This window comes from Lampetra fluviatilis, assembly GCF_964198595.1.
Source record: "Lampetra fluviatilis chromosome 74 unlocalized genomic scaffold, kcLamFluv1.1 SUPER_74_unloc_1, whole genome shotgun sequence".
Classification (NCBI taxonomy): domain Eukaryota; kingdom Metazoa; phylum Chordata; class Hyperoartia; order Petromyzontiformes; family Petromyzontidae; genus Lampetra; species Lampetra fluviatilis.
The window spans coordinates 243,815-260,172 of record NW_027620433.1 but is presented as its reverse complement, the minus strand read 5'-3'; the positions used below and the strand labels follow the sequence as shown (position 1 = coordinate 260,172).

Below are 16,358 nucleotides of genomic sequence, written 5' to 3'. Positions count from 1 at the left end.
ATCCTCCACCACCATCTTCTCCTCTACCTCCTCCTCCTCTTCCTGCGCCACCTCCATCTTCTCAATCTTCTTCTCCTCCGCTAGCACCATCTCTTCCTCCTTCATCTCCTCCTCAACTTCCGGCACCACCATCTCCACCACCGTCTTCTCTTCCTCCTCCACCACCATTGTTTCCCCTTTGTCCGTCGTCTCCATGTCCTCCACCACGACCATCTGTTCATCCTTTGTTGTCTCCTTGTCCTCCATCTCTGTATTGTCTTTCTCCTCTCCCTCCGTGTTCTCCTCCATTGTCACCATCACAATCTCGTCCTCCTTTGCCTTCTCTTCCTCCGAGTTCTCCTCCTCCTCTGTCTCTACCTCATCCTCCATCATCTCCTCCTTCACCTCTCCCCTCGTCTCCTTCTCCATAACCTCTGTCTTCACTTCAAAGGCCTGGACGAGTGAGGAGGAGGGCTGAGCTGGCACAGATCTGTGTACAGACAACACGACACCGTTCCACCTTGCTGCTACGGCAGACATCGCCATCTCCCCATCGTCCGTGGGTGGAATGTGTGGCGGATTAATTCGAGCTGAATAGAAACAGCAATAACGACATGGCCAGTGAGTGTGCTTAGTATTGGTGCTGTCATTCTCATGGCGCCAGGCTATCCTTGAGATAGGTGCAGCTGTGTCTCACACAGACTGCTGTAGTTTCACAGTAGTGGGTGGCGTTGCTGTGCAAATTTAGCTGAATAATTTGAAGTGACATTTTTTTGGTTCTTTCGGTAAAGTCACGTATGTATAAAATATAGTAAATTAAATCACAACGTTTCGATTGCAACACAAGCAATCATCATGAGGTGGAAAAACCACAGCAAGAAACTTTCTTGCAATAACGACATGGCCATCGAAACGTCGTGATTTAATTTATTTTATTTCATACCTACGTGGATTTACCGATATAACCAAAGAGTATGGATCCCTGTAGTCACGAAAACTTCCACTCCAGATTGACATGTTTCTATATGTTTTTTCTAATTGACCCCTTGCACATAATGTCCTAAGCATTTCAAATGGCATCGATAGAGATCCTGAACGTCCACTGTGACGGAATGGGTGTGGATCTGTGTGGTCAATGCAGCAGCAATAATAGCCAGGGTGGGAAGCAAGATCTGAACTGTAAGCGGTGAAGAATGAGTGCACGACCATTTGGTCGCTTCAACACATCCACGATTTAAAAAAAGTGTCCGTCAGTGATTTGTGGTCGAGAGAGCCACCTCCCTTGACGTCGAAGGCATCTCAGAGTGCATTGCATGCGATGAGCCTCTCGCATCTCTCATCTCATCGCGTTTTAAATTGAACACCCCTCTCAGTGGTAGCTGTCGCTGTGCATTACAAGGCGACTTGGCAGCTGGCCTGGAAACAGGCGATAGACAGCGAAAATCTCCCGGTGGATGGAGGGTTACATGGTGAAGATATGCCCACTTCGTTGTGGTCTAACCCAGAAACCAGTTATGAAAAATAAATCTGTCCTCAGTATAGCGGAATGTACACGTGGGGTTTGCAGTGTCTGTGAATTTTGAGAGCGCGACAGGGCTTGAGCACCTGTGCGTCACAGCAACATTGACCTGGGTTTGATTTCCACGTTTGGCCACATTCTCCGTGTGGATTATGCAGCCACCTGTTCTGGAAAGGTTATGCAGCTTTCTCCCTGTTACTGAACCCACACAAGCAATGCAAATCGTTCAATTTGGATCGCAAACAGTAGCAACTTTCTTGCAAAATGCGAGCAAACTTGGCAGGATCCTCCTGAAAAGAAGTTTTGAGACCGAGTAAGGCTGATGCTGCGTGAGAAGCATGGCAATAAATAACAAAAATAAGTATAACCCGTAAAAACAAAGCTTTTCACTATAAATCCTTTATATGCGTGGCGGCTAGAGTCCTCTCGTCCTCTGGCTTGAGATCGCTGCCACCTATGGGTCAGATGATTGTCTGCCAGTATTAACCAATTGGTAATTAAATATTTAATTTGTTTTCCCTAAACAGTGTAAAATTTTGAAAAAAAAATTTCACGGACATTAATTGTCTCGCACATCGAGTCTGTGTGCAAAATGTCAGCTCGATTGGATCACGGGAAGTGGGTGAAAAAACGACCGAAAGATTTGCACGGTCGTAAGCAAGCAAGCAAGCACGCAAGCACGCAAGCAAGCGAACTTAATATAAAGGATTTAATAAACACACAGGGCACACACGCAGGGTGGTTTACCGTGGTTCAGCGACTCCGGAGTTTGCTTTATCTTCTTGGAAGCCCTCTTCTCCAAAGCTCGAAGCAATTGGGCTCAACACAGGTTTGGTTGCGTTGGCGGTGGTGGTGGTCGTGGTGGTGGCGGTGGTGGCGGTGGTGGTGCTGCTGGTGGTGGTGGTGGTCGTGGTGGTGGCGGTGATGGCGGTGGTGCTTCTGCTGGTGGTATCGGTCTGGAGCCATTGTCGCTCGATCTTGGCGAGGCGCTCCTCCTCCTCGAGGCGCTTTTGCTCCACAAGACGCTTCTCCTCCATCAAGTGCTCCTCCTCCTCATCTTGACGCTTCACCTCAACGAGGCGCTTCTCCTGCATGAGACGTTTCTCCTCGAGGAGCTTCACCTTGCGAAAGCGCCTCTCCTCAAGACGCTTCTTCTTCTTCTTCTCGAGACGCTTCAGCTCTATGAGACGCTTCACCTCAAAGAGGCGATTCTCCTCCATGAGGCGCTTCTCTTCCTTGACCCGCTTCACATCTATGAGGCGCTTCTCTTCCTCCAGATGCTTCTCCTTGAGACGCTTCACCTCGCGAAGGCGCTTCTCCTCCATGAAGCGCGTTTCTTCAAGGAGGCGCTTTTCCATGACGCGTTTCACGTCGTTGAGGATTTTGTTTCGAAGGCACTTCTGCTCCGTTTGGTGCTTCAACTTGGCGAGGTGCTTCACCTCATTGGGGCACTTCTCTTCCATTGTGCATTTCTCCTTCGCAAGGCGCTTGTCCTCCTGGAGACGCTTCACTCCGCTGAAGTTCTTCACCTCCCCAATGCTCCTCTGTTCACGCGAAGATAAGCACATGACTATTAAGACATGCGCACTCAGGACAAAATCCATTCTCGCAGGCACACAAACATGGACGGGCACATAGACAAACAAAAATGCATACGTGCACATCTATGTACGGATGCAATAATGCACATTAACTCATGCAAACATGCTAGCAAACGTATGAATATACACCATCACCTAATGTTATCAAAATACATGTTACATCCTCATATTCTCACAAATACAATACACGCACTTAATGCAGTGATAGTCTACAACGATTTCATGGCGATTGTTGCAACAATCATCAAGGGCAATAGTTTCCACAGAATGTTCCATTGTAAAGATCTGGATGCCCATAATCTGGACAAATTTTATTGCAGCACCCATAATGGGCAACTGTAATGTCAACTTCCAATCAGCTCACAGACATAATTCATGAGATTGCCTGATATCATTCTGTCTTCATTGGTAATGAATGGCGACTGCATTTGCCTGCACGAGTGGGATATGGCATGACGTGATGGTGGAGAGATGGAGTGATGGTGTTGGGAGATGGTGTTGTGATACGGAGAGGTGAAATTGTGGAATGTTCTGGAGAGACGGTGACTTGTGATGGTATTGACGCTTTATGAGGCTCTATGATATTGTATTGATTCTCGAATTGAAGCTTTCGTGACAGCAAGGATTCATACTCACGTATGTGACTTTACCGAAAAAAACCTAAGAAAGAGTCACATACGTAACTTTACCGAAAAAACCTAAGAGTATATTGTATTGAGTTGGTGGTGATGTAAAGAGATTGTGTGGTGATGTGAGGTGTAGTGATGTTTTGGTGCAATGGTAAGGGAGTGTGGAGAGAATGTGGTGTTTGACTCCCATAGACCCCATACACACCTTTGGGGAACGATTTTCATAGCTTTGGCCTGGGAAAGGGTCCACTTCATCCATAATGTCCCCCCACGTGGTCGACTGGCGCCATGACTCCCGGGCTACGGAAAACAAAATTAATTCAAAGGACGAGTAATGTATTAGAGAACGAAGCACGTGGATATTCACGCAACTAATTCTGAGATCCCTGTAATTACCTCTTAACACATAACATGACCTGCTGTTGAGAAACATTAGTTACATGACAGTAAAACTTTGCAAGTAATATTTTTGTAAGGATGTTGAGATCATCAATTTCATAAAGTTGAGACCCCAATTTAAACCAATATGGCTGAAACTCGGTTCTAAATCCATGCTGTCTGCACACTTGACCGTTACCTCTTCCCCTCACCACCAAGCCACGTCTACTAAAAATAATTAATCAGGGAGCTGCCTCCTCTGCATTAAAACCAAGTGCTGCAGGTATTTGGGACTTACCATCATAGTCCTCCAAGATGTCAGCCCACTTGCGTTGTCTGTCCATTTTTTGTGGTGAAGAAGTCGTTTCTGTTTGATGTTGGAGGGCCTGGGGAGGTTGTATAAAACGCTCAGATTTAGCAACCTTTTGAATCACTCATCCTCTCAATTATTACATATTTGACCACTCGCTGTACCAATCCAATCACTTTCGTGCCGTTTGTTTTACAAGTCCACTCACTCGCTTGTTTGCCCACTCACGCGTGCGTCAGATCACTCACTCATCCACCCACGCGAACATATTTATTCCAACTGCCTATTGCATTAAACATAATTGCCAGACATAACCGTGATGTTTAACCTCTAATCCAGACAAGCATGTTGATGCACAGCCCATTTGTATTAATCGACTGCTTGATAAAGGCCCCCCTATGTCTTGTAGGTCATTGGGGTCAAATGACCATACGTACATCATTTGTTATAACCCGAGAATGACGTCGTAAGTCACGTGATGTCAGAGGTACCGCCCATGTGGCTGTGACATCACAGATAGGAGACGTCTATGGCAGCAGCTAGGGTCTGAACTAAAAGGCAGACTCCTCCCCCGTGTTGGATAACATTCAATACATGTAATGCTGGGCACAATTATGCAGGCAATCAGAACACAATCATTATAGACATGTTAATCATATTATATGACATTTAAACAGGTTAGTTATGAACGTACTTAAATGTTGACTTGCTTTGGGTCTAAACAATGACAGTAACAGCAACATATCAGAGCATGCCAAGTAATCAAACTAATAGTCCTAATTTGGTTGCAGAAAATCAAAATACCAACATATACAAAAATAATGAAGATTTAGCTTGTAGTCAAAACGTGCAATAAAAATAAACAACACGCATCGTCAACAGGGACGCTCACGATAATTGTTTTTTTACCCTTCTATCTGGCAACAAAACTGACACCTTTTTACAAGGAGTCATGTTTGCATAGACCGCAATAACTGCAGTCATAATACAAACAAAAGAACATAACTCTGATAATGTGCACTGTCCTTGAAGTTGATTGGTCCACACGCGAGACAGCTTTCCTTAGAGCCTAGTCTCACATGGGTTGGACCTGATGACGCCAAAAGGCGCACTGTAAAAAGGTGTCAGTTTTGTTGCCAGATAGAAGGGTAAAAAAAAACAATTATCATATTTTTACTGGCAAATGAGGTTCCCATAGGGACGCTCACCTCGTTGACGATTCGCTCTGCAAAGGCTTCTTCGGCTGCTGCTCACTCGTGCGCATTCCTCTCGACTGCGGGTGGAGGCGTGGCTATGACGTAACAGAGGTGACGTCACTATAGCGAGGCTCCGCCCCCACGCGCTTGGCGGGCGCACCACGTGGTGCAGTGCGGGTGGTGTGCGTCACCGGAAACAGCAGAGCCCTCTGTTCGACGTTAAACATTTGCCCCCTCGCTTTGTGCTGTCTTTGATGTCGCTGTTACTGCGGCGAGGACTGAAGCGATGCCTGGCCATCAGGCCTGGCATATACCTAGGCCTCAGTCTTCATATTTGTTCGTAGTTATTTTTTGTTTAATTGGAATTATTAACTTGCATTTCATTAATTACATTTCAAGCGTATAAACACCATCCCATTGGTTTATTTACTTTTAAATTCAGGTTTTTGTTAGAGTTTTTGATCTGTAGTTATATTTAAATTAGTGAGGTGGTTGTACTAAGTGTGAATTTGAGTTCCATGTAAACTATAATTGAATAAAGGATGTGTCTGTGTGCACCTATCCTGACAGTAGTAATATGGGATTTTTATAATTAAGTTGTTAATGAGATTGTTTATTTGTGTGTGTGTCTGTTATCGATGTCTGTGTAAGGTTACATATCTATGTTTTTAGCTGTGTGTGTTATGATGGGTGGTGATGATGATGTTTCTTGATAATGGATGGTGGTGATGATGATGGGTGATGATTATGAAGGGTGGTAATGATTGGTGAGGTTATGATGATGGGTGGTGATGGTTATGGGTAGTGATGATGATGGGTTGTTGTGATTATGGGTGTTGATGATGATGGATGATTGGTGGTGGTTATGATGAATGTTGGTTGTGATGGTTGGTGATGGTGAGTTGATAGTGATAATGATGATTGGTGATGATAATGGGTGTTGATGCTGATGATTTGTGTTGATGATTATGGGTGGTGATGAGTAAATGAGCCACCACCCAATACATAACAGCAACAGAAGTAACTACAGCAGCACCAATAACATCAGCGACAACAGCAGCAGCAACAACACATTTCGAGGGCGACGCAACTACTTCTGATTCTGCTGTTTCTGCTGCTCGACTATTTGTAGCCAGGTCCTGCTCTTGCGGGACCCCACACGTCTTTGGAAATGAATGCGATGATCGTGTCTGAGCTGAAAATTAAGTGACTAAACTTTACTTTGTCTAACCATAACTGTGTGTAGGTTAGTATCTGCATGGGGGCTCAGCGAATACTACTCATGAAATAACTCGCACTCCTTTATGACCGACATTCTACTAATTTTGGTTGATCGAGACGAACAAGGCACGTGCCATGTCCAGACGAATTTTTATTACTAATATTGTCCTTAAATATGATGCTAAAATAAACGTTAACTCTGGATTAAACATGTACCTCTTAACCCCTGCCTCGCATTTACGACTAACAATTTGCATTTACACAAAACATACAGTCAAGCACAGTAAAATGCGAATACGACAGTATTGTTATTCTAGGAATTTGAATTCGATTCTAACCCTGCACCCCCACAGTTAGCATATCCAACCCCCGGGTCGATTGAACGTAAACTTTCTTTTATATGAGCAGATTTCCATTATAATACTTTTAATGAGATTCGAATATCGTATCCACGAATCGCCTAAATATGAAAATGTGTCGTTAAACCCGTCACCACCCACACACCCAATTAGTAAGGTTTGTCACGTAAACAGGACAGGCTAATTCGTTGCTAGTCCAGCACAATGGTGTGTTGGAGAGCCAAGCCACAACATTTACAATCTGAGTACGACTTTTCGCCAGTAATTACAACAATCTTCATTAGGCGACGGCCAGTTTTGTGGAGAAGTGCTCCTGTTTCGTTCCGTAAATAGAGAGGTAGATGTGATGACAAAACGTGTGTGCTCTTCTTGCGCGAAGTGGGGTAGGGGGGGTGTTAATGGATACATATATGGCGATGGGTACCCATTGCCGTTTGGGTAATTTATATGGTAATCAACGTACATTAGGCATGCGAATTAAGTGAACCCATTGTCCTTGTGCTTCCTGTCGATTGTGTGTACTAAAATAGCCTGCCAACGGTAATCCCAATTGAAGAATAGTGACCGGAATAGACATGCTTTAGTAACGAATTGTCATGTTCTGTTTAAGTGACAATCCTTACTATTTTCATGTGGCGGGTTTAACAAAATATATTTTTTACTTACGCAATTTAACCCCAAAAACCTGTTCGATTGAACATATACTATACATATTTATGAGCAGAGTGCTATTCAATACTTCTAATGCGATTTTAATACCGTACCTCCGTTTATGGTGTAATAAATTATTAAACCAGTTTATAGTAGTTTAATGTTTAGTGCTATCGTTTATAATGTTACAGTTGACATGTTATAGAATACAGGTGATCTCCAGTATACTTCGGGATTAGGGACCAGAATGCTGCGAAACGATTTATAACGGGCACCATTCCCCTCTAGGAACATGTTAATGGGGAGACAGCCAAGATGCTACTCGTTAAGGGCAGACTTGTGTGACGGAGATTAGCGAATACTACCGAATAATTAGCTCACACTCATTTATGACTAAATGTCGTAATTTTGGTTGATTACGGAAAAAAGTTCACCTGCTATGTTGACGAATTCTTAGTACATATAGTGTACTTACCTATATTGATAAAATATCGTTAACACTAGAATAAGCTTGCAGTTCTTAGCCATCTCATCACGTTGCTTCAAATATGCTTTAGGTTGAGTGTCCTGATGTGGTCTGAAGCATTTACTGTGATGAAATTGAAGCATTCAAAGCGGTCCACAACCCTGAATTGTGCAGCTCGGAATAATGGAGGAATTCGCATGAATTTTTTTGTTTTTTTTAACCTGAGGCCATAATTAGGAGGTACATCACAAGCGAAAGCGATAGTATTTGCCAAGAATATCTTCATTAATCGAGAACGAAAGAAGGAAGTTCAAATGGTGTCATATACCGCCTAATTTTCGAATTGGATCTTTGGGGCTGTATACTGTGTAAAGTTGAAGATGCTAGGTGTTGTCTTCTTCTAACAGCTACTAACGTGCGTGTGGTCTGTTTTTAGGATTTGTCCATTGTTGTTGAACTTGTTGTCGTGCGCATTTCTTGTTGAGTTCTGCCACTTTAGTGTTGCAGTTTGTTAAATAATCCGCCACGTGAGCGTGATGTTTTGCTTAGTGGGAATTTCGCTTTGTTACAATTTGTGATTGTTATAATAATTGTAACGATTCATAAGCTCATGAGCTTATAATGTGTTTATGCGTTTATTTATGAATAGAAAACTGTCTATTGTTCTTCGATACCATTGAGATGTAACATTCATCCAGCAGTGAAAATCGTGATTCTATAACGACCGTAGTGTAATTGTAATGATTTTAATCCGATCCTTGCACGTACACTATACATACATATGAGCAAAGTGCTATTCTAATAAGACCACACTGTGATTCTACTGCTTATAATGAGATTCTAATACCTTACCTCCGTTCATATCGTTCTAAATTAAAACACTAGTTATAGTCGTTTTATGTTTAGTATTATCGTTTATAGTGTTACAGTTTACATGTTATAGAGTACAGTTTATCCCCGGCACAATTCGGGATTAAGGACTGGTACGTTGAGAAACGATTAACTACGGGACCTTTCCCCTCAAGGAACACGTGTTAATCGGGTAGACAGCCAAGATGCTGCCGGTTAAGGGCACACTTGTGTGACGGAGATCCTCCACCTGAAACTCGCTTAACATGTTTTTGCCAGGAACATTATAAAATAAAGAACGGACAAACATTTGTTAAAAATACGTTTTTATTCATCTGCAATCATTTTTACTTCAAAACTCGAAGGGAATATTTATTATGTCCTATGTTCACACATTTCCAGTACAATGCAAACCATTTCCGTTCCAGGAATACCAAAGCGTTAAAGTATCATTCCCCATGATTTCCTTATTAGTTCACCACATTGGTTCACTGTGCGTCTATGTTGAAGTCAAGGCCATATATCCAACGAACGCGTCATCAATGTACATCCATAAATCGTATATCTAAAGTCGATTAATACCAACCAAAAAAAGCTATATACTTGAAAAAAGCTTTAAAATGTTGAGTAAAGATATACTTCCAGACGCATTCCAACTTTAGCTCAACAGGAACACTTAACGACTACAATTGAACCCTCTCACAACCAGTGCTCATCACACCACTTCGGCAAGTAATCCGATAACATTACAAACCACCACTGGGCACGTCATTAAACTCTCATAAAAACTGTAAAACTAAAATGGTCAAAATTACACACAAAAGTATTCGATACGGCTTAATAGGTATAACCGCATGCAACATTATATTTCAGTCACCCTGAGCTCTCTGGTTGACTCTCGAGCCACTCCATTACATCCAGCCATCTCTCGGGATCCAACTGCATGGGATCGAAGGTGGAAACTTCTTTAGGACTCATTGCAGCACCTTGAATTTCAGCTTTTGATTTCAGTTTCCTATCATTGTGGACCTTCTGATGCATGTTAAGAGTTGACGACTGTGAACATGCCTTCCCACACACAGGGCACAGGAATGGCTTCTCGCCCGTGTGTGTTCTCTGATGAGTTTGAAGAGTTGATGAGTGTGCAAATGTCTTCCCACACACAGGGCACAGGAATGGCTTCTCGCCCGTATGTGTTCTCTGATGAGTTTGAAGAGTTGATGAGTCTGCAAATGTCTTCCCACACACAGGGCACAGGAATTGCTTCTCGTCCGTATGTGTTCTCTGATGACTCTGAAGATGTGATGAGTGTGCAAATGTCTTCCCACACACAGGGCACAGGAATGGCTTCTCGCCCGTGTGTGTTCTCTGATGAGTTTGAAGAGTTGATGACTGTGCAAATGTCTTCCCACACACAGGGCACAGGAATGGCTTCTCGCCCGTATGTGTTCTCTGATGACTCTGAAGATGTGATGACTGTAAAAATGTCTTTCCACACACAGGGCACAGGAATGGCTTCTCGCCCGTGTGTGTTTTCTGGTGAATATGAAGATGTGATGACTTTCCAAATGCCTTCCCACACACAGGGCACAGGAATGGCTTCTCGCCCGTGTGTGTTCTCTGATGAGTTTGAAGAGTTGATGAGTCTGCAAATGTCTTCCCACACACAGGGCACAGGAATGGCTTCTTGCCTCCGTGTGCGTGGGGCTGTGGAGAGCGTCTCTGCTCCATTAGATGCGTAGTAACAGCAGTGGTGTTATCGAGTCAAAAATCGGCCGCAAGGATGTTTAGCGTTGAGTTTTGGATTTTGTTTGGAACTGCTAAAACAAGAACGACACTCGCGTCTAACCGAGACGCAAAAAAAATCCCGCTAATTTGACGACGAGCACGTTTAAGAGTTTATCCGCGAAAATAGACACTTACTTGGAGATTCACGGTATATCGATGTCTGGAAGCCGTCTGAAGATGTCGCCACGAACTCTCCCGACGCAAAGTCGCCTCACTGTCGACACAGCAATTGTGCTCGCCAGGCTGCGTTGTCTCGCGGTTGAAAGGCGATCAGCAGAGCGACGAGTCGAGCGTCCAACCTCATCAAGTTCCCTCTCGAAATGGCATTGAGCACCGCTTCTGAGCCGCCTCATAACTCCCCCCCTAGGATCCAATCCTTTGTCTTTCAGGATATTTGCATTCGATTGTTAATTTTGGAAGGTACAATCCGCATGTCTATTAACATACCGAAGGGTAATGTGCCCATTGTGCTTCATGCATGAATATGTAAGTGCATCTCAGTGTGTAATTGTGCGCTTATTTTGAATAAATGGAAAAACTTTGTCCTCGATTTAAAGTGAATGCAGAGAAATTAGCATGTAACTTTAGAAAAGGAAGAGAGCGGCCTTCTCGACGAGGGAGTGAAACCCGATGGGTAATATTCGTTTACAGCGTTACAATGGATAGGTTGTAGTTCATAGGTTATAATATTATATTTCACTATGTTAGAACTTAACATGTAAGAGTCTACAATATCAGAGTTGATCAAATGCGACGATCAAGGGCGTTAATTGGTTAAGTTTGATCAGTCTTTGATCAAAGGCGTCATCCCATCACGGAACACCACCTCCCTGCGTATATAACAGCAACAGAAGCAACTACAGCAGCAACAACAGCAGCGACAACAACAGCAGCAACATCACATTTCGAGGGCGGCGCAGCTACTTCCGATTCTGCTGCCAAGCTGTTTGTAGTCGGGACCTGCTCTTGCAGGACCCCACACGTCTTTGGAAATGATTGCGATGATCATGTCTGAGCTGAGAATTAAGTCACTCAAGATTACTTTGTTTAACCATAACTTTAGGTAGGTTAGTGTCATCGGGGCTCTGTGAATACTACTCATGAATGAAATCACACTCCTGAATAACCGACATTGTACTAATGTTGTACTAATTTTGGTTGATCTAGTAGAACAAGGCACGTGCCATGTCCAGACGAATTCTTATCAACAACAGTGTCCTTAAATATGATGCTAAAATAAATGTTAACGCTGGATTTAACGTGCACCTCTTAACCCCTCCCTCGCATTTACGACTAACGATTTGCATTTGCACGTAACATATATTAAAGTCCATTAAAATGCTAATACGACCATATTGTTATTCTAAAAATTGAATGCGATTCTTGCCCTGTACCCCCCCCCCCACAGTTCACATATCCGACCCCCGGTTCGATTGAACAGATAATTTACATACATATCTGTATGTCCCCCAAGTTGCTCCGCCCATGGCGGGGTCAGGTAGAGGTCATAGAGGTGGGTGATGTAAAGACAGTGCATCAACTAAGGGACAAGATAGAGAGAGTTCGAGAAGGGAAGGCGAGACCAAGTGTGGGCGGAGGTTCACGTCGAGAATGAGAGAGGGGGAGGAACGAGGTTTGGGGCTGTTTTGGCTGGTTGCTGTCTCGTCGTCGTCGTTGCTATATCGTGACGCCTGGGGTCTGAAACCGCGTTAAAGGCTAAATAAAATAACCCTCTGCAGTCTGAGTCCGGAGTCATTGCAATTGTAATGATTCATTATTTCACGGGCTAATATTGGGTTTGTGCGATTATTTTACATATTCATACTGAATATTGTTATTTGATTCCATTTAGATGGAACATTCATCCATTAGTGGACAGCTTGATATTAATACCACCAAAGTGTTATTCAAATAATTTAAATCCCATCCTGATCCTGCACCTTCCGTTTCACATATCCCACCCTTGGTTCGCACGTCCATATTACATGCATACATATTACATACAGACATTACATTCATGCATATTACATACATGTTACATACTCACGAGTGTGAAGCTAAGAATTCGAATGAGATTCGAATATCACAATTCAATGTACGGTGTTCTAATCTGTAATACGAGTACACAACATTATAGTTTACTATGACACTAGTTTGTAGTGTTATTTTAAAGCGTTGAAATGTATAGCTCATAGTTTAAAGGTTATATTCTTAGAGTTTATAATGTTAGAGTATGCAATGTGAGTTTACAATTTGAGAGTTTGTGGACGTGCCCTATTCTCGTGGGACCCGACACGGATTTGGAAATAATTCGTATGATCATGTTTGAGCTGGGATGAGCGACTAATGTTTACTTTGATTAATCATAACTGTGTGTAGGTTAGTGCAACCGGGGCTTAGTGAATACTACTCATGAATGAACTCATACTTATTTCGGTAGAAATTTGAAATCGTGTTGGTAGAACAAGTCGCCTGCCTTTTCAAGACGAATTGGTATCTTCAAGTGCGTCCGTAAATATATTGCTAAAATACACAGCATAGGGAAGGTTGCCTTGTTCGGGAGATGTAGTTTGGCTAAGGCGCTGTGGCCGTGTGATGACACGGATTCTGAAACAATGGAGTTAAACACTCGCTGCTTGGCCCCGTCGACAGCAGCGAAGGCTGTCATATACCGCCCCATTTACGAGTTGGATGTATAATGTGTATAGTTGAAGGTGCTAGGTGTTGTTTTCTTCTAACAGCTACTAACGTGCGTGTGTTGTCTGTTTTTAGGATTTGGCCATTGATGTTGTTCTTTTTATTGGGCGTTTTTTTGTTGAGTTCTGTCACTTGAGTGTTGCAGTTTGTTTAAGAATTCGTCACGTGAGCGTGGTGTTTTGATTGTGGGATTTTGTTTTTGTCACAATTTTTGATTGTTATAATAATTGTAACGATTCATAATCTCATGAGTTTATGATTCTGTGCGTGTATTTATACAAATATATTCCGTCTTTTGTTATTCGATTACATATCGCAGTGAAAATCGTGATTGTAATATGACCATGTTGTAATTGTAATAATTGTATCCGATCCTTGCATGTACACAATACATACATATTAGCGATTCTTATACGACCACACTGTGATTCTAATGCTTCTAATGATATTAAAATAACTACTAATACACTAGTTTATAATCGTTTAATGTTTAGTGTTATCGTTTATAGTATTAGTTTACATGTTATAGAGTACAGTTTATCCCCGACATAAGTAGGGATTAGGGACTGGTACGTTGATGAAGGATTAACTACGGGGACCTTTCCCCTGCAGGAACACGTGTTAATCGGGTAGACAGCCAAGATGCTGCCGGTTAAGGGCACACTTGTGTGACGGAGATCCTCCACCTGAAAATCTCTTAACATGTTTTTTCTAGGAACATTATGAAATAAAGACCGGACAAACATTTGTTAAAAATACGTTTTTATTCATCTGCAATCATTTTTACGTCAAAACTCGAAGGGAATATTTATTATGTCCTATGTTCACACATTTCCAGTACAATGCAAACCATTTCCGTTCCAGGAATACCAAAGCGTTAAAATATAATTCACCATGATTTCCTTATTAGTTAACCACATTTGTTCACTCTGCGTCTATGTTGAAGTCAAGGCCATATATCCAACGAACGCGCCATCAATGTACATTCTGAAAACCGGCTATCTAAAGCCGATTAATACCTATCAAAAAAAGCTAAAATGTTGAGTAAAGATGTACCTACAGACGCATTCCAACTTTAGCTCAACAGGAACACTTAACGACTACAATTGAACCCTCTCACAACCAGTGCTCTTCACACCACTTCGGCAAGTAATCCGATAACATTACAAACCACCACTGTGCACGTCACTAAACTCTCCCAAAAACTGTAGAACTAAAATGGTCAAAATTATAACCAAAAAGTACTCTATACCGATTAAAAGGTATAACCACGTGACATAATATGTTTTCAGTCACCCCGAGCTCTCTGGTTGACTCTCGAGCCACTCCATTACATCCAGCCATCTCTCGGGATCCAACTGCATGGGATCGAAGGTGGAAACTTCTTCAGGACTCATTGCAGCACCTTGAATTTCAACTTTTGATTTCAGTTTCCTATCATTGTGAACCTTCTGATGCCTGTTCATGGTTGATGACCGTGCAAATGCCTTCCCACACACAGGGCACAGGAATGGCGTCTCGCCCGTGTGTGTTCTCTGAGGGTTCTGAAGAGTTGACGAGTGTGCAAATGTCTTACCACACACAGGGCACAGGAATGACTTCTCGCCCGTATGTGTTTTCTGATGGCGTTGGCAGTTTGCTGAAAGTGAAAATGCCTTCCCACACACAGAACACAGGAACGGCTTCTCGCCCGTGTGTGTTCTCTGATGAGTTTGAAGAGTTGATGCCCGTGTAAAGGCCTGCCCACACACAGAGCACAGGAATGGCTTCTCGCCCGTGTGTGTTCTCTGATGAGTTTGAAGAGTTGATGCCCGTGTAAAGGCCTGCCCACACACAGAGCACAGGAATGGCTTCTCGCCCGTGTGTGTTCTCTGATGACTCTGAAGATGTGATGAGTGTGCAAATGCCTTCCCACACACAGAGCACGGGAATGGCTTCTCGCCCGTGTGTGTTCTCTGATGACTCTGAAGATGTGATGACTGTGCAAATGCCTTCCCACACACAGAGCACGGGAATGGCTTCTCGCCCGTGTGTGTTCTCTGATGAATCTGAAGATGTGATGAGTGTGCAAATGCCTTCCCACACACAGAGCACAGGAATGGCTTCTCGCCCGTGTGTGTTCTCTGGTGTCTCTGAAGATTTGATTGCCGTGAAAATGCCTTCCCGCACACAGAGCAATTGAATGGCTTCTTGCCTCCGTGTGCGTGGGGCTGTGGAGAGCGTCTCTGCTCCATGTGAGCGTCGTAACAGCAGCGGTGTTATTGAGTCAAAAGTACGCTATCGGCCGCAAGGATGTTTAGCGTTTAGTTTTAGATTTTGTTAACTGCTAAAACAAGAACGACACTCGCGTCTAACCGAGATGCAAAAAATCCCGCTAATTTGACGACGAACACGTTTAAGAGTTTATCCGCGAAAATAGACACTTACTTGGAGATTCACGGTATATCGATGTCTGGAACCCGTCTGAAGATGTCGCCACGAACTCTCCCGACGCAAAGTCGCCTAACTGTCGACACAGCAATTGTGCTCGCCAGGCTGCGTTGTCTCGCGAGGTCTGGATTTGTAAGTCTCACAGTACCGGTAAGAAGCGCCGGGTGGGGGATGCCCTCCACTGGGGTACAAATTCTGTCATTATTAGTATACTATCATGCAATGTTTCTATCTGCAAGCTGTCATAACTGAAACGATCCCCGTTATTGTTCGATTGAGAAATGG

At 43.2% G+C, this 16,358-nt stretch overlaps 1 protein-coding gene across 1 annotated transcript; it reads right to left on the bottom strand.

Annotated features, from left to right (window-relative positions):
* Positions 1–1,348: 1,348 nt before the first annotated feature.
* On the bottom strand, positions 1,349–15,950 carry LOC144953872 (uncharacterized). Its single transcript, XM_078884525.1, has 4 exons — positions 15,299–15,950; positions 10,407–10,646; positions 2,436–3,042; positions 1,349–1,395 (listed from the first exon to the last, which is right to left on the bottom strand). Exons 1-4 carry the CDS (start codon positions 15,875–15,877, stop codon positions 1,349–1,351), a joined length of 1,473 nt encoding a protein of 490 aa, XP_078740651.1. The 5' UTR covers positions 15,878–15,950.
* Positions 15,951–16,358: the final 408 nt, after the last annotated feature.

Bases quoted from the DNA above. Each gene is read 5' to 3' on its own strand.
- LOC144953872 (XM_078884525.1), bottom strand. From the start codon at position 15,877: ATGGAGCAGAGACGCTCTCCACAGCCCCACGCACACGGAGGCAAGAAG. The intron at 10,647-15,298 runs GCATTTTCACTT...GTGTGTGGAAAG, and splicing joins TGTGTTCTGTGTGTGGGAAG to ACATTTTTACAGTCATCACA. The intron at 3,043-10,406 runs GTGTGTGGGAAG...TCGCGTGAACAG, and splicing joins AGAAGCAATTCCTGTGCCCT to AGGAGCATTGGGGAGGTGAA.